Here is a 26,817-nt window from a genome sequence, read left to right as displayed (position 1 = left end):
CACTAACTCGTCACTAGCGCTGATATCATATGAACTTGTATTGAAATCTCTGAATTGGGAGAAAATGGTGTCTTGGAGGCTGGTCACGCCTGACTAAGCCCGAATAGGCATAGCCTCCCACGTTGCAATTTCCACCTTCGCCCAAGTCAACGTGGTTTAACCTTATCAGGTTATACGTCCATTGCTTGTCTCGAAACCAAGACTTCATTTGTGTCGGCGAATGAACGCTGCGCGCATTCCGATTACCCGCGTGGCACCTATCTACAGGCATCGACCATGGCATACATCCAGGCGAACCCGGGTATGATTCTCCGCGACTCGGCCGGTCGGGTATTCTTACACAATTCTTAGCGTGAGGCTATTGAAAGTCTCATTTCGGGACAAGATGCGCCCCGTCGCTTACGTGAGGGCTGTCAAGGTCTAAAAGCACGGGGTTCATACAAAGAAGCGGGGCCTTATTTCTCCATTTAAGGGAAGAAAACGATATACAACATACGGAGTACTCGTGAAACACTGCTAAAACATTCTTGGTACTAGTGTCTGTCAGATTTTGGGAACGATCAGATGAGTACAGACTTGACTAATTGACCAATTTGACAGTAAGATGCCGTGCTCGAGGTTAGATGTCTTACTCAGACAGAGAGATAGCCTGCAGCCACCCGGAGGCAACGGACACAGTCATCATAGACCATGTCTAGATTGATACAGCATTTGGGGCCTAACAAAGAAAAGAAAGGTAACTAGTGGATTTAACTACTGGCTTCTCGTTACCTGTGAGAAGCACATCCCCATTGGGCCACTACGAATTACACCACATTTCAAGAAAAAATGAATTCCAGAACCATAACAGGTTCTAGCAAGACTTTCCCTGAAACATTCCCACAATTTTGCGCACAGATTGAGGCTCTTCGAAACCTGCAATGACAGCGCTATGGCCCCAATGCGGCCGATCGCATCATCCATCCCCGCGGTCAGTGCGACTTGGTCGCGTGACGATGTGCAAAAAAAGCAATTCACCAATTTCCATCTTCTGGCGAATTTACCATCGGACCGATACGAGAAGCCAAGCAAACGGCGCAGCCTGAAACTGCTAGTTTTGCCAACACACTACTTTGGGACGACTGGAATAAAATTCCACCCCCACTTTTGACAAGCGATGCGCCGAGTTATCATTAATGTGATGTGTGCTACGGCTAATCCCTGAACCTTGTACCCCGCTTACACGATATTGTTTATCCTTGAAATCCCGTATGGATGCTTTATCAAGAGGAATTCGGGAGATTGCCCTCTTCGAACGATGGCCCGGAACGGACCGACAGCCAGAGGATCCAGTCTCCGCTCAGATTACGGCTGGTGCACTACAATGAAGTACCTCACGGTATGGCCATGTGTATACACTAGCGCCGACTTCTGTCCGTAGAGTATATCTCTCGTGTGGCTCGCGTAGGTTATTGTATCGTTGCTTGGGAGAGAGATATCAGGCTCGGAGTCAGAGATTAGATATTCGTTGTAAGGAAGCCATATTTGGAATGAGATTTGTGATTAAATTGATGTAGAAGGGAAAGATTCGATATCAGTGACGTATTTTGCTAGCGGTTGACGTCGAGCAATATCAAGTGTCGAGAACTCACCAATTGACTCGGCCATGTAATAGTCTTGAGCATGTCTATATTGAAGTCTTCATCCTGCTCTCTCGATACTTGCACCAAGAAAATACTTGAAATCATCACGGTCAAGCGATGGTCATATCAAATAAACTTCCGGAAACTCAACCCCAGGAACTAGCCAAAATCGATACATTGATGTCATCGCCAAATAACACAAAAGACATAAATCGAACCTCGGAATGGTCTTGGAGCTGACAGCTGACACCCTAGCATGAAAGATATAACTCACGATGATTGCTTGGCGTTCGATCGCGCGCACCTTCCAACGGGTTCGTACAATCTAGCAGTGATTGAAACGATACTAACCATCGGCAGCACTATGCACCTCTCAAAGCCCAAGTACGACAGTTGAGTCTGCTTGAAAGCCACTCACACAAACTGCTCCAAGAAGTAAGTATCCCTTCACAAACACAGCCTACCTCAATGCTTATACAACCTAGTTCAAACTGCCAGTTCCACCGGGATTCCTAGTTACAACCCCCGAGCAAGCCAAGCATGTCGTCTCCGTTATAAGTAAGTTCACACCATCCTCTTCGATTCCATATCCTAAAACTAACATTCACAGATGGACCATCGGTAATAAAAGCCCAAGTCCTAGCAGGCGGCCGCGGCAAAGGCAAATTCAACAGCGACGGCCAAAGCGGCGTTCGACACGTCGAGTCGTGAGTTCCCAATCCTAAATAACCACCGAACCAATCTAATAAACCGCTATCAGTCCAACCGAAGCCTTCAAAAATGCCGCCAACATGCTCGGGTACTACCTAACAACAGCACAAACCCCAGCCGACGGCCTTTGCGTCGACAAGCTCTACATCGTAAAAGCCATCTCCATCGCGCAGGAATTCTACTTTGCAATGACATTCGACCGCCAGCAAGCCTCGCCCGTGCTGCTCATCTCCGCGGCAGGCGGAACAAACATCGAGTCGAATATCGACAAGCTGCATAAACTCCGGTTCGGACTCTCGACCGGTATCACTGATGAGATCGACGAGTATCTCCAAGCCGAGCTGGGATTCTCGGATTCCGAGATGGGGGATATCCACCAGATACTGGTGCAGATGTTCAAGCTATTCAAGGAGAAAGACGCGACGTTGCTGGAGTTGAATCCACTGGTGCGCACTGAGGATGGTGAGTTCGTTTGTCTGGATGCGAAATTTGGGTTTGATAATGCGGCGAGCTATAGACAGCCTGGGCTTTTTGCGATGGAGGAACGAGCGCCGGAACAGGAGGAGGAGCATCGGCTTGCGGAATTGGGGCTGAATTATGTGCGGCTAGAGGGGAATATTGGGAATATTGTTAATGGGGCTGGGTTGGCGATGGCGACTAATGATTTGATTAGTTTGTATGGGGGGAAGTGTGCGAACTTTTTGGATGTTGGCGGTGCGGCGACGAAGGAGGCTTTGGCGAAGGCTTTTGAGGTTTTGAAGAATGATGAACGGGTGAAGGGGATTTTGATTAATATCTATGGTGGTGAGTATACACGTTAACAATAGGGGATGGAGCTGATCAGGGGCAGGAATCGTGCGATGTGACATGATTGCCGAGGCTATTATTGCCGCCGCTGCTGAGATGGGTGGTTTCAAATGTCCGGTTGTGGTTCGGTTGCAGGGAACTAATTCCGAAAAGGGACTGGAGCTGGTCAGTAACCTGTTCGTTGTTGAGAGTTGGCTAATTCCATTGCAGGTCGAACGATCTGGGTTAGATAACTTGATTGTAGAAGCCGAGTTTGAGAAGGCTGCTCAATTGATCGTGGAGCAAACGCCCAGGGTTGAATCCTAACAAATTGATTGATAACAGACAAGCTAATCACATTCTGGTACTATACGTAGAAAATCATGTCGTAGCCTGAGGCGAACATGCCTCAGGACTTAAACATGCAAAATATAAACTCGCTTCGCAAAACGAACTCGGTAAACGCAAACACAGTAATCGGTTCAATGCTAGTTTAGGAACTAGGCTCGGTCTTGACTGGGTTGGCCAGTTCTTCCGCCGTAGGCTTCCTACCCCAGACTCGACGACTAAACACAATTAGCAACATAACCTCCTGGGGTAACATATCAGACTCACGCATATTCATAAGCATGAGTACGAGGATTCCTCAACTCAGCCCGAACCTTGGACAGATAAACCTGAACCTCCTCTTTACTCCAAGGCGAAGGTGCACCAAACTTAGTGAGCAGCCACATAGCCCAGCCCTCCAGTGCAGCAACCCAGTGGGCATATTGGAGCTGTCCAACCTCCTTGAGAATCTTATCCTTCGGCCACGGCCCTAAAGGAATCTTGTATAACTTTTCCTGCACGTCGACAAACCCGGCCTTCTCCATTGCGCCCCGCATTGTCTCCTGCGTTAGGAGGGAGTGACCGGCCCGCTCGGAGCAGCCGATGAAGTTATCGCCCCATGAGGCTAGAACGCCGCCTTCTTTCAGGGTGCCGTCGTCGCTGTACACTCGCACGTCTAGTTCCATTTGTTCGATCCAGCCGCCGGGGGTAAGAGCGCTGGATAGGAGTTAGATACTGTTCAGGGGAAATGTAAATGGAGGGACTCACTCGTAGCACTGTTTGTACACTTGATCCCATCCCTCGGGTGTGAATGCTCCTAGCAGTAGACGCATGTGGATAAAGTCGAATGGTTCTCTCCAGGTCCATTCGCGGAGGACATCGTCTACTTCGAGTACGCAGTTCGGTGGCATCCATGTCACCGGAGGGGGGAAGATGTCGACGCCACGGACGGTTGCTGACGTTTGTTAGTCTGGCGCAAAGGAGAAAAGAAAGGAAGTGGTATGTACCAGATGGATACATATCTGCCATATCACTAGGTGAATGTTAGCGAGGTTCATTGGAGAGAATAGGTGGGGTGATTACATAGATCATGTTCCTTTACCAGTGCCAATGTCCAGAATGTGCTAGAGTACTCTTAGTAAAAGGTTGCCATCAATCTAGATCGCTCTCTCACCTTAGGAGATTTGCCGATGGGAGAGTGGTGGAGGGGGTTCTCTCGGTCATGGTCTAGCACGAGAAAAACCATATGACTGGGTATAACCGATAAGCTGTTTGAACCGAACGAAAGACGAAAAATGAGTATTTACCCAATTTCAAAAGCCTCGAATTGCTGGTCATCGGAAGGACTCCTGTATGCTATGATTAGCCTCGAGTTTCCTACATTGAAGCGTCGCGACCGACCAATAGTCATCTTCCTTCATAGCCTGGTATCTGCTCATACTATTAGCAAAGCTCATATCTCCACAGGCTGCTACTCACCGTCTGCCATTTTCCAACCGACCCTTCGCGATTGTCGAGGCGATAGATGTGGTTTCACTGATACATATGGTTAAAAGCCAAAACACCGTGGGAATGATATCCGCAACTCACGACTGAAAGTCCTCAGGCTCCCAATCTTTGGTCAGAGTGTAGTAATCGGAATCCTGGCCGTGTTAGATACGATCCGAGCAACTACGAGACAACTCACGACTGCGATTTTTCCCTCCATTTTGGGTTTTGACTAGAAGAGAAAAAACGTGGCAAGTGGAAATGACAAGGGGCGGGGGTATCGGGTGCATCCGGCCAAGCTAAGCTAGTTCTGTATAGAGTTTCAACGTTGTTGTTAGGGTTAGCGACATAATGTACTTTGTCATGTGTGTATAGCTGATCTTCTTCCAATCCGGGAAGGTGGGTATGGGCCAGCCCTTATCAGCCTGGGAGGATGGAGTCCACAGGTAAGCTACTGGAATACATCTCCTCAACCAATGTGGCATCGCTGATTTTCATAATTCCACTGGAAAGCAACCAAAATCCCATACAAATGAATCGTCGCACCAATGACCACGGCGATGTGGAATATCTGGTGCGACGATCCCCAAATGTCAAAGCTTCCGGGTTTCCACGACTCCGGGAAATGTGTCTGCCACCAATCAGATCAATTCTGCATCAGTTTGGGAAATTAACGCACCGCATAAAACAAGACCCCGATCACGATGGCTAGCCCTTCAAGGTAGTAATATCGCAATCCAGCCTGTTGATCTAGCTGATCATAGGGGAAGATACTAGCAGCGTGGATGATAGGCGCAAATGCCGAAAGTCCCGTCGCGACGAATGTTGATAATCGCAACAGTCTCCACTTTTGGCTCTGAAGTCGGGGATGCACCACGACAAACCCAGTCAAGAAGCCAAGAGTGCCAATCTGTATATCAGAAATTCAGTCAGATGACCGACAAGGTGAGATCATCAACGAACCATTGACCAATAAAGCTTTTGCAGATGTGGTTCACAGTAGAATCCGATATATATCCCCGAGACAAAAGAACCAAGAATCTGGAATACAATAGCAACATAATCCAAACGTCCCCACAAAGCACTGAAAGGGGCAGAATGGCAAAGAAAAGTATGGTATGCAGACGAGACACCAAAACAAACGACCGAAGTTGTCAAATAGATATGAAAAACAAGCTGATCGACTCCGGTAGCATCCGGAAAAGATGCTGTGAAATAAAAGTAAAGAAGCCCATTGCCCAGCGAAGTTATGATAGCCGGGATGAGATGGGAGTAAACATTCACAGTCTCATTGTGAAGGTACAGCAGGCTGCTAAGGCACCGAGACGTTGACGGTGTCACTGGCCTATAACTCGTTCGTATGTATGGATTATGGCCATACCACGAGGGAACTTCGTCGCGGTTCAGCAGCCGTGGCCCCGAGGGGCTCCGTGGTTCCTTCAGCAGTGGACTGTCGCTGCGGTCCGTGCCGCTCGCCCTCTCCGCAGGCGACAACCTTCTCAGCAGTGCCATCTCTCAACTTGGTCGTTTGGTTTGATGAGTGTGATGGGGGAGAGTATCCTGAGCCGCGTCAGTCGCCTGGCCCCGCAGTCCCCTGATCGGCACAAGTATGGCGGTTAAAGGTGGACTGTGATTGGCCAGGAGCGGAGGCGCATTGCTTTCGTGCATATTTGACTGTGGAATGTTCATATTTGAGTGAACTTCACGGTATAAATCAAGTTCACGTAAGAAAGAGATTGGGATAGCCACCCGTAGATATTTGTGTGCTTAGGTAAATAATGTAGGAAGGTCGCAGGTACTACTCCCAACGACTCTGCTCTCACACCTCTTTCGCAGGCAGGGCTGTCGGTGCCCCTTTGTCCCCACTGCAGGGCCCCCTCGTCATTAGTAAACTATGCTCTACGCTCGGTTTCCCCTCTGACCGATCCTGACTCTGCCGGAATCCGTGAGTAATATGGTGTCGGCACTTTAGGCCGCGAAGGCTCTCCCGCGACTGCGCAGATACCAAATTCCTTCGAGAGGCATGACCCTCCATTTTCTCATATCGGCTGCTAATACTAGCACTTACCGGTCGAACAATTGCGGCAACCTCACCCTCAGTGATGGTGCACCTTGATGCGAGGACGTGCCTCAAACAGTACCACCGGAGCAAACGGGGATGCCTTAACGCTGAATGCCAACTGGCCGAAATGGTGTATGAGGCCCGAATTCGCGGCTGCTCGCTCTACTCTGCATGGGATGCCTTTAATTGGTATGCGGTTTACGAGAGAGCAATTATTCATCGAAACCCTGCATAACAACTGACTTCATACTGCACGGCTATGATATTTACAAAGTGATACACCTGCGTGGGTCATAGATTTTCCTCCCATTTTGGCCCTTCTTTGATTGCTTCGATGCTGGCTGTGGAGGAGGACTGGGAAGATTCTGTTGCCGAAAGCATCTAATAGCATCATTGAACGTCCTCTCTACATCTGAGCCAGTCTTAGCCGATGTTTCATAAAACCAACAGTCTAGGGATTCTCCAAATTTCCGTCCTTCCTCGAATGAGATTTCACGCTGGAATTCCAAATCTTTCTTCATACCCACTAGGATGATAGGCACGCGACAAGGGTGTTCAGAAGGCGGCTGCTGTACAGTATTTTCCGCCAAGACCTTTTTCACCTCCTTGATGTTATCGTAGTACGCTCGAACGTGAGAGAAGGATTCCCGCGAGGTGATACTGTATGCGATAATAAATGCGTCCCCATTGCGAATGTGGTCTTCACGGAGCGCAGCATGTTCATCTCGTCCCGCTGTGTCGATAATCTCGAGGACACAAGGCCGGTCATCAACCACCATTCGCGTGCGATACGAATCATCCAGCGTTGGTTCTGAGCCCTCGGCGTATTGCTCTAAACAGAACTATACTCGAAATTAGTTTATCTCGATTAAAATAGGGGAAATACATGGCACTGCAAGCGCTGTTTTCCCAACCCCCTCATCCCCAACTAGCACCAGGGCCAAGCTATCAGACATGGAAGTTGTTGCACCCTAAAGAATTGAGAAAAAAGTATCGATGAGTATCTTAGTGAAAGGCCGTCACTGAGATCTTAAATTCCAAGTGGAATGCCTAGCCCCACGACTAACCTGGAGTGACGACGTCATGTAATCGGGACCAGCCGGTTGAGCGACAAACCTCAGATCGAACAGTCAAAATCAAAACAAAATCTGGATATTCTATCTTACTTTCAATATCTCAGTGGCCATTCTGTATCAAAATAAATATAAATTTCACTCTAAAAGCGCCTATCATAGACAGGCTTTACCAAATAAAGCTGTACTTGACGAATTGGGGCAGCGTAATTTACCACTAGATCATAACAATAACCAAGGTTCTTGCTCAGGGCCTAGAGGGGCCATATCCCATTCTTGACAGTACTTTACATAAGATCTCGGAGGCCACTAGCCTATGATATCGTGGACTATTTAATTTGATTTTAGAACCTGATAGTGCTTACGTCGTACCACAGCCCTCTTGGGGCAGTCGGATATACCAGTGAAGCAATTAAATGATTCTGACCAATGTCAAGAGTTAAAACTACTCTAAAAGCTATCTATTCTGCAATTTCGTCAAATCTCCAACGAAAGTCTCCGTCCAGTTCGCACTGAAGGGCGTTAGTTTTGCTGATTACAAGACCTGAGGGACCTCTGATGGCAGGTGAGGGAATTTGAGAAGATGAAAGGAAACAACTAACCTGGTATTGGTGGTGACAAAACTCCGCAACTCTTCGTACATCTTCTTCCTATCCTCCTTCTCCATTGTAACAGCCTCGTAAAGCGCATTTGAGAGGCTATCTGCACTAGAAGGATTGAACAACAGACTGCCGCCTTTCATAAAGGCCGATGCACCGGTAAACTCAGAGAGCACCAACACACCGTGTCGAGCCTCTTGGCAAGCGACATACTCGGAAGCAACAAGGTTCATTCCGTCCCGGCGGGAAGTGAGGAGACAGACATCAGACACCGAATATAGAGCTGTAAGCTCCGCAAAAGAAACTGAGCGGTGAATATAGATCAATGGTGTCGACGTGGGAGTAGCTGATTGTTATTTAGCTTGAAATCTACAGACCTGCCATACCCTATACCAGAAGTGGGCACCCACTTACCATATTGCCCAGTGATTTGGCCCACCAATTTGCTCACTTCCCCCTCCAAATCCTGGTATTTCTTGACATCTTCGCGACTGGGAATGGCGATCTGTATTAGCACAACCTTTTTACTCCATTCGGGGTATTGATCGAGGAAGACTCGGAAGCCCTGCAATTTTTCGGGCAATCCTTTCGTGTAGTCCATGCGGTCCACGCCGATTATGATCGTTTTGTCCTTATATTGGTTTTCAATCTGCTGAATTTCAGCCTGAACCTCAGGATCATCGAGTGCATCAGCAAATCTCTGGCAGTCAATCCCAACGACATATTTATCAATGCTAATAGTGTGGTCGTTGTAGTAGATATTGTCGCCTTCAATTTCTGCACCACTAATAAATTGGTTAGTCACTTGGTATTTCAATGCTATTTCCCGGACCTTACATGTGAGATCTGCAGGCGCCAGCGAAGTTCGTCTTATACTCGTCCGTATGGAAGCCGACGAGGTCGCTACCAAGGACACCATCGAGCAACGCTTTCTGAACAGGAAGACCTCTCCAAAAATCATCTGCTGGGAAAGGGGTGTGCAAAGAAAATCCTATAGCGCATCTTTTGTTTTGCGCATGGAGGCGCTCACGCAGTAGACGTGGCAGCAGGAGTAGGTGATAGTCGTGAACCCATATTAGGTCACCATCCGCCGCCTCCTCACTGATTCGATCAGCGAATATCGTATTTACACGCTGGTACGCGTCCCATGACTCGTTATCGAAGGACGCATCCGACTGATAATGTAACGTGGGCCATAAAACACCGTCTAAATACGCCTAGTCAGCGAGGTAGTAATATACCCGAGAATATAGGCCACGTACTAGAGAATCCATTGTAATGACTCTGAGCGAGGCTCTCATCTAGGTATACTGCAGAGGCATTTTCTTTGGCCAGGGCTTTGTCGACGCTTTCTCTGTCCCGTTCATTGATATCGACCCCGGGCCAGCCTAGCCACAGATAGGCATGAAAGCTCAAACCATTTAGAGCGGTCACCAATCCCCCGCTGGAGGGAATCGCCTCGTAAGTGTCGTCTTTGGATTTGACGGAAAGTGGAAGGCGATTTGAGGTAATTATGAGTCTCTGCTCGTTTTGCTCATGGGGTGCCATTATTTCACTTTCAACCAATTTATTATATGCTATATTTCTGTTTTTCACGAAGCATACATGAATTTATACTCGTTCAGTGCAATAAAAAAAGCTTCGATGCCTGTTTTTAACCCAGCGAGTTGTGCGGCTTGGCACATGTCATGCACTAAGATCAAGTAGTTCAAACATATCATTTCCGCGTAGTAAATGTATCCGACCAATACAAGGACACTCCGATGAAAACCTGCTGATGCTCGATGGATCTTAGAAGGTCTAGATCTTGATTTAAGCATCAAGATACAGACGGGTTTAGACAGGTTAAGTGAATGTTGGCAAGAAACTGTACCTATTTCTGATCATTATACGGAGTGATTCTTTCAATGTCTCATCATAATGACTTCTTAGTGAATAAATTACCCCAAACCGTCATTTTCCCTGTTTTACATCAAGTACCCATCATCGTAAAGCCTGACATTAGGATGACGTAAGACTAGCAAGTTGGAGAACATATAACGAGCGATGTATGACAAGCATTATGTATACCATTGAACTTTTGAACAAACACCATGTCAGCTCAAGAAAGTAACCGGAGCTTTAAGCTCGAACACCTTTTCGGGCTGAAAAACAGAGGTGAGTTACCATTATAGAAACGGGCTTGCCGTAGCGCTGGCGTCGCTAACAGTGGGTAGTCGCACTTGTCACGGGTGGAGGTTCAGGCATCGGCTTGATGGCCACTCAAGCTCTCGCCGTGAATGGTGCTAAAGTCTACATCACCGGTCGCACAGAGGAAAAGTTGGACCGTGTTGCAGATTTATACTCGAAGGATATTCCTGGCCAGATTGTCCCAATCACTGCCGATATTACCTCCAAAGAGTCGATTCAGAAGCTAGTCGACGAGATATCCGCGAAGGAGTCGAAACTGCACATTTTGATCAACGCCGCCGGTATTAGCTCTCCACATCTGAACACAGATCAGGACAACCCCAAAGCATTGCAGGAAGAGCTGTTCAAAAACCAGAGCACGATCCAGGAGTGGGAAGATGTCATGCGGACTAATGTCACACACCTTTTCTTTACCACCACTGCCTTTCTACCCTTGCTGAGCAAGGGATCAGAGGATGAGTATGGATGGTCTAGCACAGTTGTCAACATCTCGTCGATTTCAGGTCTCCTAAAAACAGCCCAGCGTCACTTCGCATACAATGCTAGTAAGGCGGCTGCAATTCATCTCACCAAGATGTTGGCCTACGAGATTGTTTCCTCGCAAATCAAAATTCGTGTAAACAGTATCGCACCCGGGGTCTTTCCGACCGAAATGACGGCCCATGGGAGTGACAAGAAACAAAAGAGCACAATTCCCAAAGAGAGGTTTGAAGGCAAAATCCCTGCCGGACGGCCAGGGAAAGATGAAGACATGGCAACTGCTGTGTTGTTTACTGTCTCGAATCAGTATCTCAATGGTCAAACTATTGCCGTCGACGGCGGGTACTTGCTGGCAACGGGCACAATCTAATCCACTGGAAGAATTTTCAATGTACAAAGCAGAGTCCAACATGTTATTCTAGGGGCAAATTGAATTTCGCATCCATCCCTACACTGAGCAAATAATGATGCTTAGTGAGCAGATCAGGTGATTAGTTATATAATGGCCCGTGATCACGTCGGGATGAAGGGGTGAGCACTTGGTGAGCACTGAAGCCGAAAGGGAAAGGTCTCGAGTGCCAGGATATGTAAGATACAGACTAGGTTGTAAGATTTAGGACAAGTAGCATCTTGCAAGCTATTTAGTAGAAGTTTTATTCTTGATCTCGCAATTATCATCTCCTAAACTTCCTAGAGGAGCTGGATACAACTTAAAAGCATCAAATCAGCACAAGCTCAGTCAGTGATCAGCTCAAAGCAGTCACGTGCATGATGACTGATACTGTGTAAATGCTTAACTATTGGATCCTCACTGACTACTCTGTGACACTCTGTGTCCAATCAGTGAGCAACTCTGATCACCCAGACCACCACAGACTATACCTTTAATGGACCAGGCCCATAGGGTCGGTTATACTGCGATGTTTAGTTAGTAGATAGCCCTTATTTTCTGAACCCTACCCATCTTATCAAGGAGATACGTTATTTTTATGCGTAGGAGGAAGTGGAGGGCTGCCTCTATTTCATAATGCTGCGGTCAAGGGTTCTTTCTGAGTTCTCATTATGGCTTGACCTCGAATCTCAAATATAAAAGCAAACTATATCCTAGCCTAGTATGTTGATTATTCATACGCCTACGCTCTCGGCGCCTTTTTCTCAGTACTCTAAATCAATACCGGTCTCATTTACCCGAAATACCCTTCCCCCTTATGGTATCGCAATTATTCATGGGTAGAAAATAGTGTTTTGCTAAGTATAATAAGATTGCAAAAGAGAGACGTCGTCTTTAACGGGAAAGAAACGGTTATGACCCTAGAGCCCGCAGATAGGAGGATTTAATTAGGGAGAAAGACAAAAGGCTTACCGAGACCAATAACTTATATCGATAAAATGTTGATCTTTGGGCCAGAAAATAGATTTAAATACTATAAGACCTCGTTTGGCTGTCCAGCCCTAAGTCACGAGATGATTAAGGAGTTTATCCGCTGGTACATTGGTTCTACTAAAGGCCGACTAAACGAGAACGGACGACCAACGGTAAGAACTGTATAGGCGTATGCCGAGCGGTTCTTTGGTGGATTTGAAGAATTTATAAAGACTAAAATCATCCTAGATGATCGAAAAGAAATAAAATGGGTGAGTCTATCGTTACCTCCCTCTAAGACTAATCCTGATAGCCATTCTAGTTTGGAGATAGTGAATTAAAAAAACCCTAACGGCGGAAGGTATAATAGTGAACCAAAAGAGAGAGAAGCTAAACTTTATGAGATATAATTTCCAAAGAACGATATCGTCTTTATAGTAGATAGATTATTAAACGTTTATCTCTAGGTTACTTAAAATAGTCATCTTATTTACTCTTTAACTATATCTCTTTATTAGAGTAAGCGTTAGATCTTCTATTCCTCCTCATAAGGATAAATATAAAAGATGTCTTCGATATAAAGTAGAATCTCTTTACTCTAGCGATATTATTAACTACTAATTACAATTTCAGTATATTAACTTAGTACTATTTCCTTCAACCAAAGCCCCTTAGGCAGTAGGATAGCGGGTCAAACAGGTCTAGCTTAAGAATAATAGATGTCTAATATACTATATAAGTAGAAAGAGCCTAGTAGCATGGTTTTTAGGCATACTAACTAGTTAGGACATTTCATTTACTAATTGATACTCTAGATTCGGGATTAGTATCCGGGATAGCAACCGACCGCAATTTACATCAGGCTACCTTCTTCTCTCCCTCGCATTAGCACATAGTGCTCTCTTTGGGGTCAATACTGTGGACGATTTAGCACAATTCGATCTCTCAAATGGAGAAATTCCATTACAATGGAAAGATGAGTACCCGGTTGAACTCAATGTTATCAGCGGAACAGAAAAGGAACGAAGACCTGGAAGCTGCCAATACCTCATTAAACACAGAGCTGCAAGCAGTCAGAGCTCAGGTCCAACAATTGGAGAGCTTCCCTTTTCAATCTTCGAACAGGAATCAAGAACTCGATGACTGATGTTCTCTCTCTTGCACGTCATAGGTCACCAACAAATTTTGCCTTCTCCACTTCCAAGGCGTGATACAGGAACATCTACGTCATACGACTCTGGCCATGTGCCTGGATCTTTGAAACCATCACTAGATCCCGACTTCCCAGAAATATTCTACAAATTTTGTAAATCTGCGCATTATTATCAATATGGAAAACCCAACACAAGAGACTATCCATGCCCACGAAGCAGATCGTCAAGCTCGCGAGGTCTATCGGTATTTCCAACCAGCCAACCCCGCCGCGCTTAACGCAGCATGGCTTCCTCGCTCTGCTGCCTCCGAATTTGAAACCGAATCTAGCTCCCTGTCTAGTCCGAATACGACATTGACCTCGTTCGCACAGCAGGCAGCCATACGCCTCAACGCACAGCGTGCCTTTATCACGTAATTCTTCCATTATCTTTCAAATCTCCAAGACGGATCTACCTACATTTTCGTTGACCTTGGGCTGATTTTTGGCCATCAAGTATATTGAATCACGATTCACAGTTCATCATAGCCGAAGCTACGAAGACTACAAATATTGGAAACTCGAAGTTGTACACGGCGGAGGGAGATGGGCTTTTTGCCGGAACATCGACTTTGCCAAACGCTTGGAACATATGTTGGGTAAGGCCAATCAATCTGTGATTTTGCCACGCACCCGTCATTGTTCTGGATTTGATCTTTTATCTGAACAGGAAACAGTCGCAGTTGCCTCAGAAACGGATGATGGAACCTTCCCCGTACTGGTCGTCAACGATCTTACACAGGAGGAGCGCTTCAGACAATTGCCATTCGTCAAAGGAGAGCCACACTCTCGCTTCTATGCTGGAACACCCTTGATCACCGACAGCGGTACTAATCTAGGATGCTTGTTTGTGTTGGATACTCAACCCCGTGACGGCCTGTCTGACGATGGGAAGGACGCACTAGGAACAGTGGCAGCGATGGTCATGGACTATCTACACGTCAGCCGACGGGCCGTCGAAGGGCACCGCGCCTCGCGGCTGTCGCAGAGTCTGCGTTCTTTCGTTGATGGCAAATCCAGTTTCGCCGACAATGACCACATGTCTCGCTCCCAGAGCTCAAACTCTAGTTCTTCCTCGCGGGGATCGGCGCACTCTCGGACGAGCCGATCTGCCAGCTCTGAAAATAGCGATGCGCACTCTCAAATTGGTGACCCTCGGTCTTCAAGCGCAGTTTCCAACGAGAATTCAGACGTAGAGCCTTTTGCAAACGCAGCGGCTTCATTCAGAAGCTCACGTCGAGGCGGCAGCAGTTCATCGATATCCTCGGATAGCAATGACCGGATTTTTCAACGAGCTGCAAATCTTTTAAGGCAAGGTCTAGACTTGCACGGTGCTGGCGGCGTGATCTTTCTCAAGGTCAGCGACGTCTCGCCAGATTGTTTCTCTAGCGGTGACTCTACTTCTGTCAATCCGAAAACTTCTGCGTCTGTTCTTTCCATTTCCACCAGGATTGATCCATTTTCGTCTCAGGATAACTCTTTGTCGCCATGCGCGGCTGCCAATATGGACAAAGATTTTCTATATCGATTAACTCGTCGCTATCCCAAGGGAAGACTCTGGTCATTTCACAGAGATGGGTCTTTATCCACCTCGGACGAAGAGCATTCCACTACCGCAACTCAGAAACAACGGATCAAGCACAAGGCCTCAGAAACCTTTAAACTCAATTCGTATTTTCCTGATGCGTGCCAAGTCATGTTTGTTCCCTTATGGGATGCCACCAATTCTGAGTGGTTTGCTGGATGCTTCTGTTGGACACCTCAACCGACAAGAGTTTTCAGTCGGGCTGTTGATTTGACCTCAATATTTGGCTTCGCATCGTCCATAATGACCGAATACAGCCGTGTTGAATCGGTCATCGCAGACCGCCAGAAGGGGGACTTCATAAGTAGCATCTCGTGAGTCATCATTTGCTCTCTAAAATGCAGCTGGTACTGACTCTGTTTCTTAGACACGAGCTTCGCAGCCCCCTGCATGGTGTCTTGGCTGCAACCGAATTCCTGGGAGACACTCAGCTGGATGATTTCCAGGAATCTCTTATCGAGACTATCAATGCATGTGGGCGAACACTATTGGATACGATGAACCAAGTGCTAGACTTTAGCAAAATCATGTCATTGGAAAGGCGGAAGAGAAGGTCCAGGCGCCGAAAGGATTTCTCAAAGCTAAAGTTTACCGAGCAAAACCCAGCGCGCATGGATCAATTCGTGGCGACTAATATTGCCACATTGACAGAGGACGTTGTTGATAGTGTGTGCTTGGGACATTCCCATATGAAACAGTCTGCATCGCTAGCCAATCATTCCAAACTTATTTCACGGAGTTTGCCTACCCAACTGGTAAGAGAGGACGAGGAAGTCACCTCCAGTCCAGATATCGAGATTGTCATTAATATTACCAACAACGACTGGGTATATAAAGTTCAGCCAGGATCGCTGCGGCGCCTCATCATGAACCTTCTCGGTAATGCTCTCAAGTATACCGAGAAGGGCCTGGTTTCAATTTGCGTGGAGGCCACTCAGTGTCCGAAAGGTCGTTCGCGGCGTCAGAATCCCGAGGATATGGTAACCTTGACTATATCCGACACAGGGAAAGGCATTTCGAGCGAATACCTACGGACTCGTTTATATACTCCATTTTCGCAGGAGGATACGCTGTCAGTGGGTACCGGCCTTGGTCTGTCAATTGTTCGCGGCATTGTGGATATACTTGACGGAAGTATCGACTTTCAAAGCCGAGTAGGCGAAGGCACTGTGGTCCAAGTCTCGATTCCTCTTGAGCGTCTAACCGAGGAAGAATATTCATCATCAATTGATGTGGATTGCGCAGGAAAGTCGCCTATCCCGTCCACACAACTTTCTTGTATGGGGTTAACGAAGAGTTGTGCTGCCTTTTGGGGAATGGACTCCTCCCTTATCGGAAATCAGTTCTGGTCTTCGATCGCTCAGTATTTGATGGATTGGTATGGCATCAAGGTCGTGCCTTGGTCTGCCAATGAATATATTGATTTTGTATTTGTTAACGAGACCTACTTGTCCGACGAAAAGGTACGGCAATCACTTACTGGATCACCAAATTTGCTCGTCTTTTGCAATGAATGGGACAACTCCAGTGACCCTAGGAAAAAGTGGTCACACCTTGCTGGGGCTTTTAGCGTTCTACGTCGACCTTGCGGTCCACAAAGACTCGCAAGAGGTATCTTGGGCTGTCTTAATTCGACACCGGCGTCTCCTAGATCGCATCTACCTACTGCCGGATCAGAATCTGCCTTTCCGGAACGACTCAAGCTTGCACGCCCGCCTCCAATGGCCGAGACTTCCACACATTCGTCACTTGGTCATCCAGAGAAACCAGCTGCTGAGTCATTGGATTTCACACCAAACCTACACTCACATGTTGGCTCCGTCAGGCGTGATAATCCCGTGCTACTTTCAGGGACAGAAATATCCGGTCGTACCACGTCGTCTACTCTATCGAATTCTTCCAGCCTAAATCCTACTGGTACGCCAAATGAGAGCCAGAGCGGACCTCGGGTCTTGCTGGTAGATGATAACGATATCAATCTCCGCCTGATGACGACTTTTATGAACAAACGAAAGGTCCCGCTTTTGGAGATAGCACAAAACGGCAGAGAAGCAGTAGAGTGCGTCGAGAGGATGTCGAAGGGGTATGACCTCATTTTCATGGATATTTCCATGCCCATCATGGACGGAAATGAAGCAACGCGCATCATTCGCACGATGGAAAAAGCACGGGATGGGTGCGTTCGGGCAAAAATAATTGCTTTTACTGGCCTTAGTAGCTCCCATGCGGAGATCAAGGCGCTAGACTCAGGAGTGGACCTATTTCTTACGAAACCTGTCTCGTTGAAGGAAGTATCGCGATTGCTTAATGAGTGGGAAACTGAACAACCAAATTGGAAATAACCACGCGCCACTTGAATATGAATATGCAAACATGGTCCAGGTTTGAACATGAAAGCCACGGAGGCACTTTTCCAAGTGCACTATTCTGATATTGTAATTTATGAAGAGACAGCTTTGATGTACCTAGTGAAATGAGGACTACCAAACATAGCTAGCCAAAGGAACGTTAATCTCAAGGAATCCGCGTACCATCAATTCTGTATAGTAATAGATCCTCGATTAAAGCTATCGCTCGCCAGCTAGGTAGTTGTACAGGACGTGCCCAAAGAGAATTTCGAAAGGGCCACCCTGTTCCACAGGAAACCCCTAGGGCGTAAAACCAAATCCTAGCGCGGACGATACCGAGAAGATAATTCCGGTTCTCCCTTCTCTGAAAGAAACTGAGAGGACAGTCTTTTGGTCAGTGGCAGGCTGCCTAAAGGGTTTTTATTAGTGTAAATGTGTGCTCCTTTTGTTTTTGAGTGGCGGTTGTGGTCTGTGGTTGCATCGTAGACGTAGTATGCGCGCGGTAGCATCTCCGATAGTAAGCTTTGAGCACTAAGAACGTAAAAAGACCCCGTAGCTGTTTGGACTAGAATCTGATTGGCGCTGGGATGTTTGGCTAGAAATAAATCGTCCATGCTCTCGTGAAATCACGGTGGCGCCGCAGCAGGTGCGATGGATTCTATGAAACGTGGATTCGGGTATATAAATTTACGAGATTGACAAGGTCCGGCAGGTTTCTGCGAGAAGAAGCAAGAAAAACTGGGAATATGTCATAAAGCAAAGACTGCTGACCTTCGTAGGTATTTAATAATGCTGGCTGACGTAGATTTTCCGTACAGTATAAATTTCAGGAGCCAAAGAGTAGGGAAAAGATCAGTCCATAACTGGAAGCTTACTGTGATGATGTTGTCCTAAAAGCGAGCTTTCCATGTTAGACTGGATATTGCGTTTTCTTTACTTTCAACGATTGTTGGCAGGATCTCACTCCCCACAGCTAACCCTGCGTCTATCTTCTGGTCAGAAACCATGGCTGGTGAATAAAATCAGTCACCCGGTCGTCATTCGAGGAGAGGAGGGAGGCCTTGCGTGCTAAGGGGCTCAGTATTTACGCAAAAATCGGGGTTCTCCATCGATGTATCTGGTGCTTTCCCATAGGTGCGGCAACAAACGCACTTCCATATCACCGAAGAAAAGCGAAACAAGAGTATTACCGTCCAACTTGCGCATAATAGCGCCAGTCAGATAAGAAGTAATCTTTTCGTGAGTATCCTAGGACCCAACACCAGCATTATCGCTGAGGATGCTGTCGTAATGTATGGAGGGTGAGCTAGATAATAGCCGCACGTGATGTGACTAGCGTGCTGCATCTTATTGATGTAGCTCATACTTACGCTCAGCCTATGCTCAATTTTACTCTGAGAGCAAAAAGCGGCAAGAGGTGAGCACTAAAATGAAAGGGGAAAAGTCTCGAGCGCCAGGCATTATCCGGTACACATGAAGTCTAACGTATTACAACACACACGAGATAGTTTAGTGATCACAATAATTTACATATACATAGCAAGACTATTTAATTAGTAGTCGGCCAATTACCCTTCCATCTGACTGCCTCTTCCTCTTCATCAATAACAATCACCATCCAGACACCGACCTGGCCGTTACTCGCCAGCAAAGGAGTACAATGGATCCAGCGATGACGAGCCTGGTCGTTGTTGAATTTGGTCACCCACTTGATACGTGCTGTGACGCCTCGCCCAGCCATCATAGCGTTGATGATATTATCGCGTTTCGCGCCTGTCTCGCCGATGCGATTTAGGAATGAGGATTGGAGCATGCCTGGGATTTGAAGAGAGGGGGATGTGAAGAGGATATGGAGGGATGGGTATGGGCGGACGAGGAGGTACTGGTTTACTTCTGTTAGTCCTCGATACCATGTCCGAGTATGGAGGGATGGATGACATACGTTTTTGTAGACACCGGCCAAGGACCGGCTGGGCGTCGGCCCGGATGTGGGTCTCGGTGGACCTTGGGATTGGGTTTCGACCTCGTTCTCGGTGTCGGAGTCTTGGAGGAATAGACGGTGGTTGGGATCTTCGTTGACGACCGGTTGGAAGAGGGTTCCGCCATGCTCGCGCACGTTCCGCAGCTCGCGCGGACTGAAGAGTTCGCCGAGTTCTTGGAACTGGCTATTTGATTCTTTGGTTATTTGGCCATCTGCCCCGGGGGTTTCTTTTTGCGCTCGCATGTTTTGGAGGGATTCCATTTGGGCTCCTTCCATGGCGAGTCCGGAGACGTCGACCTGTGCGCCGATGAAGTAGCGGATTTTACCGCGGCTGTCACATAGCGGAGCCATTTGGAGGAGGTTCATGAATGGTGAGCCATCGCGGCGGCTGTTTTCGAATTAGTTTTGCAGGGTAGGATGTGTTGGGGCACATACTAATTCAGGAAAAGCTCAGAGTGGTGTCGCCCAGCCCTGAGCGCTTCTCCAATTCGCCGAACACTGTTGGGATTCGTTTTCGGTCCTTGCAAGAATCGACAGTTTCTTCCTAGGACGTAGTCCATGCCGTATTGTGTAGTGCGGTGGAATTCTGCATAGTGCGTTAGCTATTCTGTGTAGACAATGTAAAGTAATCCCTCATACCCTCAGAAGCAAAGATAATAGGGTTATCTGGCCGCGATGGATCGGTCAGACAGAATACCTCACCCAGCGCATCTGCCGTTCCCCGGAATTTCTCAGGCAAGGTTCCGCGCACATGCTCCTCAACTACCTTGCCGGTAATGTTGATACATGTAGAGGTAATGAAAGCAGGTAATTCCTCGGCAGTCAAGGCATCCAGCGCTGCCTGCACGCGCCTTTCAAGCGCCACATTTACAGTCGAGCCAACGAGGTGCTCTGCAGTTTTAATACCGGATGTAGGCACATCAACAACCGAACGTACGAGCGAATTAGCATACTCGATTGCTTTGAGAGCCTTGGAAGCATTTAGGTAGTAATTCAGAGTTGAAAATGACCCTGGACGCTCCTGGGCAAGGAACTCGCGGAAGCGTGCGAGGTAGCGCGGAGTGCTTAGAATCGCTAGCATATGGTCCGAGCAAAACATGAGGTCCGCTTGTCGTTCTAGAGTATGCATGGGGGCCGCATCGCCCTCGTATGGGGCGACCAGATCAAAAGATGTTTCCTCATTTTCTTCAGCGATAGGGTCGAATTCCTCAGAGCCCTCGTTTGGATTTATCTGCTGAAGAACTGGGAGTTCGTTGGTCGGCAAGTTCGGTTGTAGCGACCTGTTGGATGCAGACGAGTGGAGGCGGGCGGGCGAAGTAGATGATCTGCGTAATTAGCGGAATTCTGGCAATTGGGACTGTTCGGCCTTACGGAGCATAGCCGCCTGGTGGCCGACCTATAGAATGGTGGCCTAGCGATTGGGTTCCGACGGACTGTTGGTCTAGAGAGAGAGTGCTGAGGGATCTCTGGTCAAAGGGTTGGTGGCCTGAGATCTCGTGCTGTGGTCGTGGTTGCTGGCCGATGTTGTGGTAGCCCAAATCTAGTGTGTTGACTGAATCTGCGACTGATTGTTGATCGATGGAGAGCTTGCGACCAAACTGGTCGCCATTATAGATGCCATTCGAGATACCATTGGCATTGAGGTTAGGAGTTGATCGCTCTTGCGGTCCAACAGATGGTCTTCCAATAGCCGGCTGGCCAAACACTGGCGGTTCGTAACCTTGTCCCCGAGAACCTGAACGTGGGGAATTATAGCTCATGGGTTTGAAATGTGCGCCAAAGCTATCCGGCTCAACAATAGTAGGCGTAGAAGACATGTCGGAGTGTCTCTTGATAGGACGATTATCTGGGATGGACGGCGGTTCCATGCTGTACTATTTCAAGGGATCGAAATCGAGATCGGATCTGTGCTTAGGCCTTCCAGGTCTTTTAAAGAAAAATCTGTAGGATTATGACTATATCGTCCATGATCGCCCACGAGGGTGATCGGCAGTCTTTTGAACCAGCAGTCCATGGTTCTGGTGAAACGAGAGCGAATAGATCCCAATAGTATGAGGGCAAAGTGCCAGAATGTCCCAGCAGTTGGGAAATGATCGACAACCTTACAATCAATTTTCAAGCTCGATCGGATCGATCGGTCGATCCTGAGGTCTCCCGGGATGAGTTCGTGCGCAAGATCGTAAAGCTAAAGAGCTCAATGATGTAATAGCCCCTGAGTTGGAGAGTTAGCTTCAATTTTCACACAATAGTTTATCCTTTGGCTATTCTTGTCGTGCTTGGAAGGATTATTCATTTTTGTGTCTGTCGCAGAAGTCGCCAATCAGTACATGCGAATGGATTTTTATCTCCGAGAAATTAGGAGATGCCCACGGGGAAATATAATCTCCTAAGCCAATAGGACAGTCTCCGGTGATATCCACTGCGACAGGAGAAAGATGCTAAGGGGATGCCATTGTGTTCTGAATCCGTCACACATTATCCCATTGCTGTTTGCTGTTTGCTGTTTGCTATATTTAACCAGGTCATGGACAAAATTCGTCGGCTACTTTCTTCTTCTGTAAATAATCTGTCATATAATATATATCTCAAAAGACACAGAGCGCTGGAAGATAGAGATCCGGAGACTTAACAAATCATGGTAGAGATGTGTCTTACTTCCGTTTCATTATATTTATCACAATCTTGATCTCAATATACTCTCAATATACGATGTGAGACCACAAGAAGAACGAGCAGTATAATGGACTGTATGCTAACTGGGTGTACAGGGAAAAAGAATGAGAGAGAGGAAGATATGGCAGACCTGTGACGTGATCCCAATATCCTCCGAGAAGTGCTAGGATTGAGAGCGCGATTCCCACTTCCACTTTGATGGTCTCTGTTGGTTGTGGAGGTCAAGAAATATCGCAGCAGATCCTGTATGTATGTATGTGCTGTGTGATTTGTACTTCAAAATATGGAGCGCTAATTCCTTCTTCAACATAAGCCGATCCGATCGTGGAAATGGAATGATGAGAGCGAGGACTCAGAGATTTCCTGCCATGATAAAGACAGCGCAGAGTATCTCTCTAGTTGGCAGGCTATACTGGTTCGCACTGGACCAGACCAACTACACTCAGCATCCAACGGACGACCAAACATCTCGTTCTATGCGGCTGTCCTGGATCCTATTAACGAAACAAACAGAGTACTCCGTCATATTCATCATCCCCTCTTCAGAATGGTGTTCTGTTGATCGACCAGTACGAAATACTTCGAAAGCTTGAGTATTTACAAAAGTACTCGAAGAATCCAACTAAGAATTTGTGGAGCTGCTAGATGAAACATGTCATCTCATTAATATCGGAAATCTTCCGCATATCCAGTTTCTCACCAAGAAAGAGCCTGGGATAAACCAGCCGTCCGGCAGGAGCTCCGGAAGACTTCAAGACCATGTTTCTTCAGAGGGCCGCTTCACGAGCACGAGGAAGAGATGCCAGACTTGTCCAACTTCGGCAAACCAAATCGTTTCCTAGGAAGCAACTTTTCTCGGGAGAACTTGGGAGTTTCGAATGAAAATACATACTTGATACTGTATACAAGGGGACGGACTGTGAAAACCTGGTAATTTGACCAGCGATGTTAATTTAAATATGAAAATTGTCAAGGACCTACTGCTTGTGCGAACAGAAGCTGTAGATTCAAATATCTACCTCGATATGCACTTAGACCCGTAGGTATCAAGTTCCACCTGTAGGAATAGCATATGAGTAGGCGAAACTATCTTCGGATGTCGTCGGTCAGGATGAATAATGCCGTTGATACAAAATACAATATCACCCAGGACCTCCAAGTGGGACCATATGAACTTACAGTCGTTCATCATGTGTTATCACTCGTAAGCTACACGACTCATCGTCGATTACGCCGTCGCAACCTTCCACATCCACTGCAATCTTCTCCGAATTATTCCATTGAGATAAGCACAGCACACCAAGTTTGACGCAAGCTTATACTCCGCCAAGCACAAATGGGGTTACAACGGCCTGTGCATGAAGCAGACACGCGAGCGGGTTCCGGGTTCCAGTCCTCCCCACGTTCTGCACCGGCGAAGCTCCGCGATCGCCGGGACGCATGTGGCTTGGCGGAATCCCGCCCGCTGATACGTCGCCGCCGACCGGCTATCTTGTCGGCGAACCCGGTGATTTCTGCAGGTTTGCCGGGTTGTGATAAGAGCTAAAGATCATCGCGCGGAGTAGCATGATGGTACTTAGGTCAGTCGTTGCGCAGGGTTTATTTATTATTCATGTGTACCCCCTCTTTTTCTGTTCGTGATACTCACCTCCTACCGTGGGCGATATTCGATTTTATGTCCATTATGAGCGGCCCTGAAATTATATCTACCTCTCCGCCGGTCGGGTCTATTGGAGATGGGAAAGAGACCGAGTTTATCAAGGTGCAGAATGAGGATGAGCTGCGGTTGGCCCAGATGGGTATGTGTCGAATCCGGCGCTTGGGAGATATGGTATTGACGGCGAACAGGGCATAAGCAGGAGTTGGAGCGACATTTCTCGCTTTGGAGTTTGATTGGACTCGCGGCGAATTGTACTATTTCATGGACAGGTTAGTTGGTTCATGCAATCGCTCAGCATCCGACTCACATGGTAATAGGCCTTGGCTTGGGTTTGATGACTGCTATTGACGCAGGTGGTCCTGGCGCCCGTGAGTTTTCATTCCGTACCGATCGCATGGAAGTCAATAAATGACCAAGCGCAGTGATATACGGCTTCATCCTTGTTTTCATCCTTCAATCTTTTGTCGGTGCTTCACTGGCGGAATTTGTATCAGCATACCCTACCGAAGGAGGGATGTATCATTGGATTGCCGCCATTGCTCCCAAGCGATATAACAGCTTGCTCAGCTTTGCCACCGGCTGGTGCACTGTATTTGGATGTGGGTGGCCCAGCATTAAAAGTCTTAGCATGAGCTGATGAAGCCTAGGGATCTTTACGTCTGCATCAACCAATTTGATTTATGCCACAACCGCCATGGCGCTGATTGCTCTTTACCATGATGACCTGGTGGTCCAACCGTGGATGACCTTTGTCGCTTATCAGATCCTCAATATCGTGACTTCGGGTGTGGTGATGTTTGGGAATCGATTTATTCCGGCAATCAACAAATTTTCATGTATGTGGGTTCTTTTCCTGTGTGGTTCACCAATTAATGGGTTTCAGTGGTCTACCTGCAATTAGCCTGGTTTATTACCATGGTTGTCGTGGCCGCCAAAGCCCCAGTTCATAATGACAGCAAGTTCGTGTTTCGCACCTGGATCAACAACACCGGCTGGGACAACAATGTTATCTGCTTTATCACCGGATTGGTCAATCCAATGTACTCACTTGGAGGACTAGATGGCATTTCGGTGAGTTGTACACATTGTTAAGGTGCCCGGTTGAACGCAGCTGACCATACCACAGCACATCACAGAAGAAATGCCCAATGTAAGTTGAGATGGCTCGGAGATACAAATCTTATGTATTGTACTAACCAGCATTTATAGCCCGGAAAGAATGCCCCTTTGGGTCTAGGTTAGTAGTGGTCGTGTTGCTTTCTTCGATAATTTGGCTAACTGTATGCATCAACAGCTATCACGCTATCAATCGCATTCGTGACCGGACTATCATATCTGCTCAGTCTAATGTTCTCAGTTCAAGATTATGGCAGCTTGGCTAACACACATACTGGACTTCCTCTTGCCGAGCTCTTCTGGCAGGCAACCTCTACAAGAGGTGGAGCATTCGGGCTGGTGTTCATGGTATGGATTGCCCTTGGGCCCTGCGTCATAGGTTCACAGTTGAGTAAGTAGTACTTTCGTTATCGAAGACCAACCCTCTGACTTCTATAGGTACCGGACGAGTCTTCTGGGCCTTTGCCCGTGACGAGGGCCTGCCTTTGTCGAAAGTATGGGCCCGTGTCAATCCCAAGCTGGGTTCGCCGTTCAATGCGCAGCTCTGTGTTACCGTGATTATCGCCCTCCTCGGCTGTATATACTTGGGGTCGAGCACGGCATTCAATGCAATGATGAGCTCTGCGGTGTAGGTTTTTCATACTACAAAGCAGTTAGCAACGACTTGACACTGACATGGATACAGGACGATCAACAACTTTGCCTACCTTGTACCCATTCTGACGAATGTTCTCTTATTCCGCCGAACCATGCGCCGTGGCCCATTCTCCATGGGCCAGACACTAGGAATGACCGTGAACATCGTCTCTTTGGCGTGGCTGGTGTTTGCCATTGTCTTTTTCTCGTTTCCGTATCAGATGCCTGTAACTGGTATGTGCTTGGTTTTCTATGATTCCTTTGTATCCTGCCCAAGCTATGTGCTAACAGCCACGCAGTATCAAACATGAACTATACCTGTGTTGTTGTCGGTGGATTCTTGAGTATTGAGCTTGCTTGGTGGCTCATTGCTGGAAAGAGGTATTCTGCGACTGTACAACGAGCCAGGGAAGAAGGAACCAGCGAGACAGTAGTGATTGCTGATGGCAAATATGAATAATGAAGTCTGGATGTAGTAATGGAGTGCGTCCTGAGGTGGTCTTTTAAAGCATGACGTCTTTCAAAACACCATTTCCCACTCAAACAATCTTCTATTTTGCGCATATTTTATTTCACCCGTATCAACCATCATTTCAGGTCCTATGATATCTCTCTATTATGTCTTCAACTCCGGTTACCAACGCCATGGAATATCTTGGCTCAATCCGAGCCCAGGAATCGATGACCTGCCACCATTTGACGAAATTACTAACACAAATGTCAAGAAATTGTCCGAGATATCGGATCTCAAATCCTGGAAAACCAGTATCCAGCTCGTCCTTAAGACCTCAACCTCATTGATATCATCAGCAAACATCAGCATATTCCACGACCCACCCTCGACCACATCAAATATGAGAACTGGCTGAAATGGTCGCAGAATTTGAGCAAATGGCTGATACTTAGTCTGGAAGAGGAGTTCGTC

General features: G+C 47.3%; 9 protein-coding genes across 9 annotated transcripts; 4 read left to right on the top strand and 5 right to left on the bottom strand.

The window, feature by feature from the left end:
- Positions 1 to 1,897: 1,897 nt before the first annotated feature.
- LCP9604111_9479 (succinate--CoA ligase subunit beta) lies at positions 1,898 to 3,446 on the top strand (the record flags this gene model as incomplete). The annotated part of the gene is made up of 7 exons (XM_039077737.1): positions 1,898 to 1,936; positions 1,983 to 2,057; positions 2,108 to 2,180; positions 2,233 to 2,329; positions 2,383 to 3,137; positions 3,184 to 3,305; positions 3,351 to 3,446. The coding sequence occupies 7 exons, from the start codon at positions 1,898 to 1,900 to the stop codon at positions 3,444 to 3,446; spliced, it is 1,257 nt and encodes a 418-aa protein (XP_038924566.1).
- Positions 3,447 to 3,612: 166 nt separating this feature from the next.
- Positions 3,613 to 5,154, bottom strand: LCP9604111_9478 (class I SAM-dependent methyltransferase; the record flags this gene model as incomplete). Its single annotated transcript, XM_039077736.1, has 11 exons — positions 3,613 to 3,685; positions 3,735 to 4,163; positions 4,215 to 4,401; positions 4,454 to 4,468; positions 4,549 to 4,570; positions 4,621 to 4,696; positions 4,754 to 4,795; positions 4,848 to 4,877; positions 4,926 to 4,982; positions 5,037 to 5,089; positions 5,134 to 5,154. 11 exons carry the CDS (start codon positions 5,152 to 5,154, stop codon positions 3,613 to 3,615), a joined length of 1,005 nt encoding a protein of 334 aa, XP_038924565.1.
- Positions 5,155 to 5,403: 249 nt separating this feature from the next.
- On the bottom strand, positions 5,404 to 5,900 carry LCP9604111_9477 (uncharacterized protein; the record flags this gene model as incomplete). Its single annotated transcript, XM_039077735.1, has 3 exons — positions 5,404 to 5,565; positions 5,614 to 5,844; positions 5,898 to 5,900. 3 exons carry the CDS (start codon positions 5,898 to 5,900, stop codon positions 5,404 to 5,406), a joined length of 396 nt encoding a protein of 131 aa, XP_038924564.1.
- Positions 5,901 to 6,303: 403 nt separating this feature from the next.
- LCP9604111_9476 (uncharacterized protein) lies at positions 6,304 to 8,081 on the bottom strand (the record flags this gene model as incomplete). Its single annotated transcript, XM_039077734.1, has 3 exons — positions 6,304 to 6,453; positions 7,407 to 7,838; positions 8,064 to 8,081. The coding sequence occupies 3 exons, from the start codon at positions 8,079 to 8,081 to the stop codon at positions 6,304 to 6,306; spliced, it is 600 nt and encodes a 199-aa protein (XP_038924563.1).
- Positions 8,082 to 8,526: 445 nt separating this feature from the next.
- LCP9604111_9475 (trehalose-6-phosphate synthase) lies at positions 8,527 to 10,216 on the bottom strand (the record flags this gene model as incomplete). Its single annotated transcript, XM_039077733.1, has 5 exons — positions 8,527 to 8,581; positions 8,672 to 9,014; positions 9,083 to 9,453; positions 9,506 to 9,875; positions 9,931 to 10,216. 5 exons carry the CDS (start codon positions 10,214 to 10,216, stop codon positions 8,527 to 8,529), a joined length of 1,425 nt encoding a protein of 474 aa, XP_038924562.1.
- Positions 10,217 to 10,761: 545 nt separating this feature from the next.
- Positions 10,762 to 11,708, top strand: LCP9604111_9474 (SDR family NAD(P)-dependent oxidoreductase; the record flags this gene model as incomplete). The annotated part of the gene is made up of 2 exons (XM_039077732.1): positions 10,762 to 10,825; positions 10,885 to 11,708. The coding sequence occupies 2 exons, from the start codon at positions 10,762 to 10,764 to the stop codon at positions 11,706 to 11,708; spliced, it is 888 nt and encodes a 295-aa protein (XP_038924561.1).
- A 2,323-nt stretch (positions 11,709 to 14,031) lies between these two features.
- Positions 14,032 to 17,820, top strand: LCP9604111_9473 (GAF domain-containing hybrid sensor histidine kinase/response regulator; the record flags this gene model as incomplete). Its single annotated transcript, XM_039077731.1, has 4 exons — positions 14,032 to 14,267; positions 14,351 to 14,492; positions 14,564 to 15,792; positions 15,846 to 17,820. 4 exons carry the CDS (start codon positions 14,032 to 14,034, stop codon positions 17,818 to 17,820), a joined length of 3,582 nt encoding a protein of 1,193 aa, XP_038924560.1.
- A 1,555-nt stretch (positions 17,821 to 19,375) lies between these two features.
- Positions 19,376 to 21,675, bottom strand: LCP9604111_9472 (uncharacterized protein; the record flags this gene model as incomplete). The annotated part of the gene is made up of 5 exons (XM_039077730.1): positions 19,376 to 19,708; positions 19,769 to 20,195; positions 20,243 to 20,393; positions 20,447 to 21,132; positions 21,179 to 21,675. The coding sequence occupies 5 exons, from the start codon at positions 21,673 to 21,675 to the stop codon at positions 19,376 to 19,378; spliced, it is 2,094 nt and encodes a 697-aa protein (XP_038924559.1).
- Positions 21,676 to 24,164: 2,489 nt separating this feature from the next.
- On the top strand, positions 24,165 to 26,352 carry LCP9604111_9471 (uncharacterized protein; the record flags this gene model as incomplete). Its single annotated transcript, XM_039077729.1, has 12 exons — positions 24,165 to 24,279; positions 24,329 to 24,409; positions 24,458 to 24,508; positions 24,563 to 24,739; positions 24,788 to 24,976; positions 25,024 to 25,211; positions 25,267 to 25,290; positions 25,350 to 25,377; positions 25,435 to 25,647; positions 25,695 to 25,884; positions 25,942 to 26,126; positions 26,192 to 26,352. The coding sequence occupies 12 exons, from the start codon at positions 24,165 to 24,167 to the stop codon at positions 26,350 to 26,352; spliced, it is 1,602 nt and encodes a 533-aa protein (XP_038924558.1).
- Between the last annotated feature and the right edge of the window lie 465 nt (positions 26,353 to 26,817).

Source organism: Penicillium roqueforti, assembly GCF_015533775.1.
Source record: "Penicillium roqueforti strain LCP96 04111 chromosome Unknown scaffold_48, whole genome shotgun sequence".
NCBI lineage: Eukaryota > Fungi > Ascomycota > Eurotiomycetes > Eurotiales > Aspergillaceae > Penicillium > Penicillium roqueforti.
The sequence above is the reverse complement of the archived record's forward strand: the minus strand, read 5'-3'. Positions and strand labels throughout refer to the sequence as shown.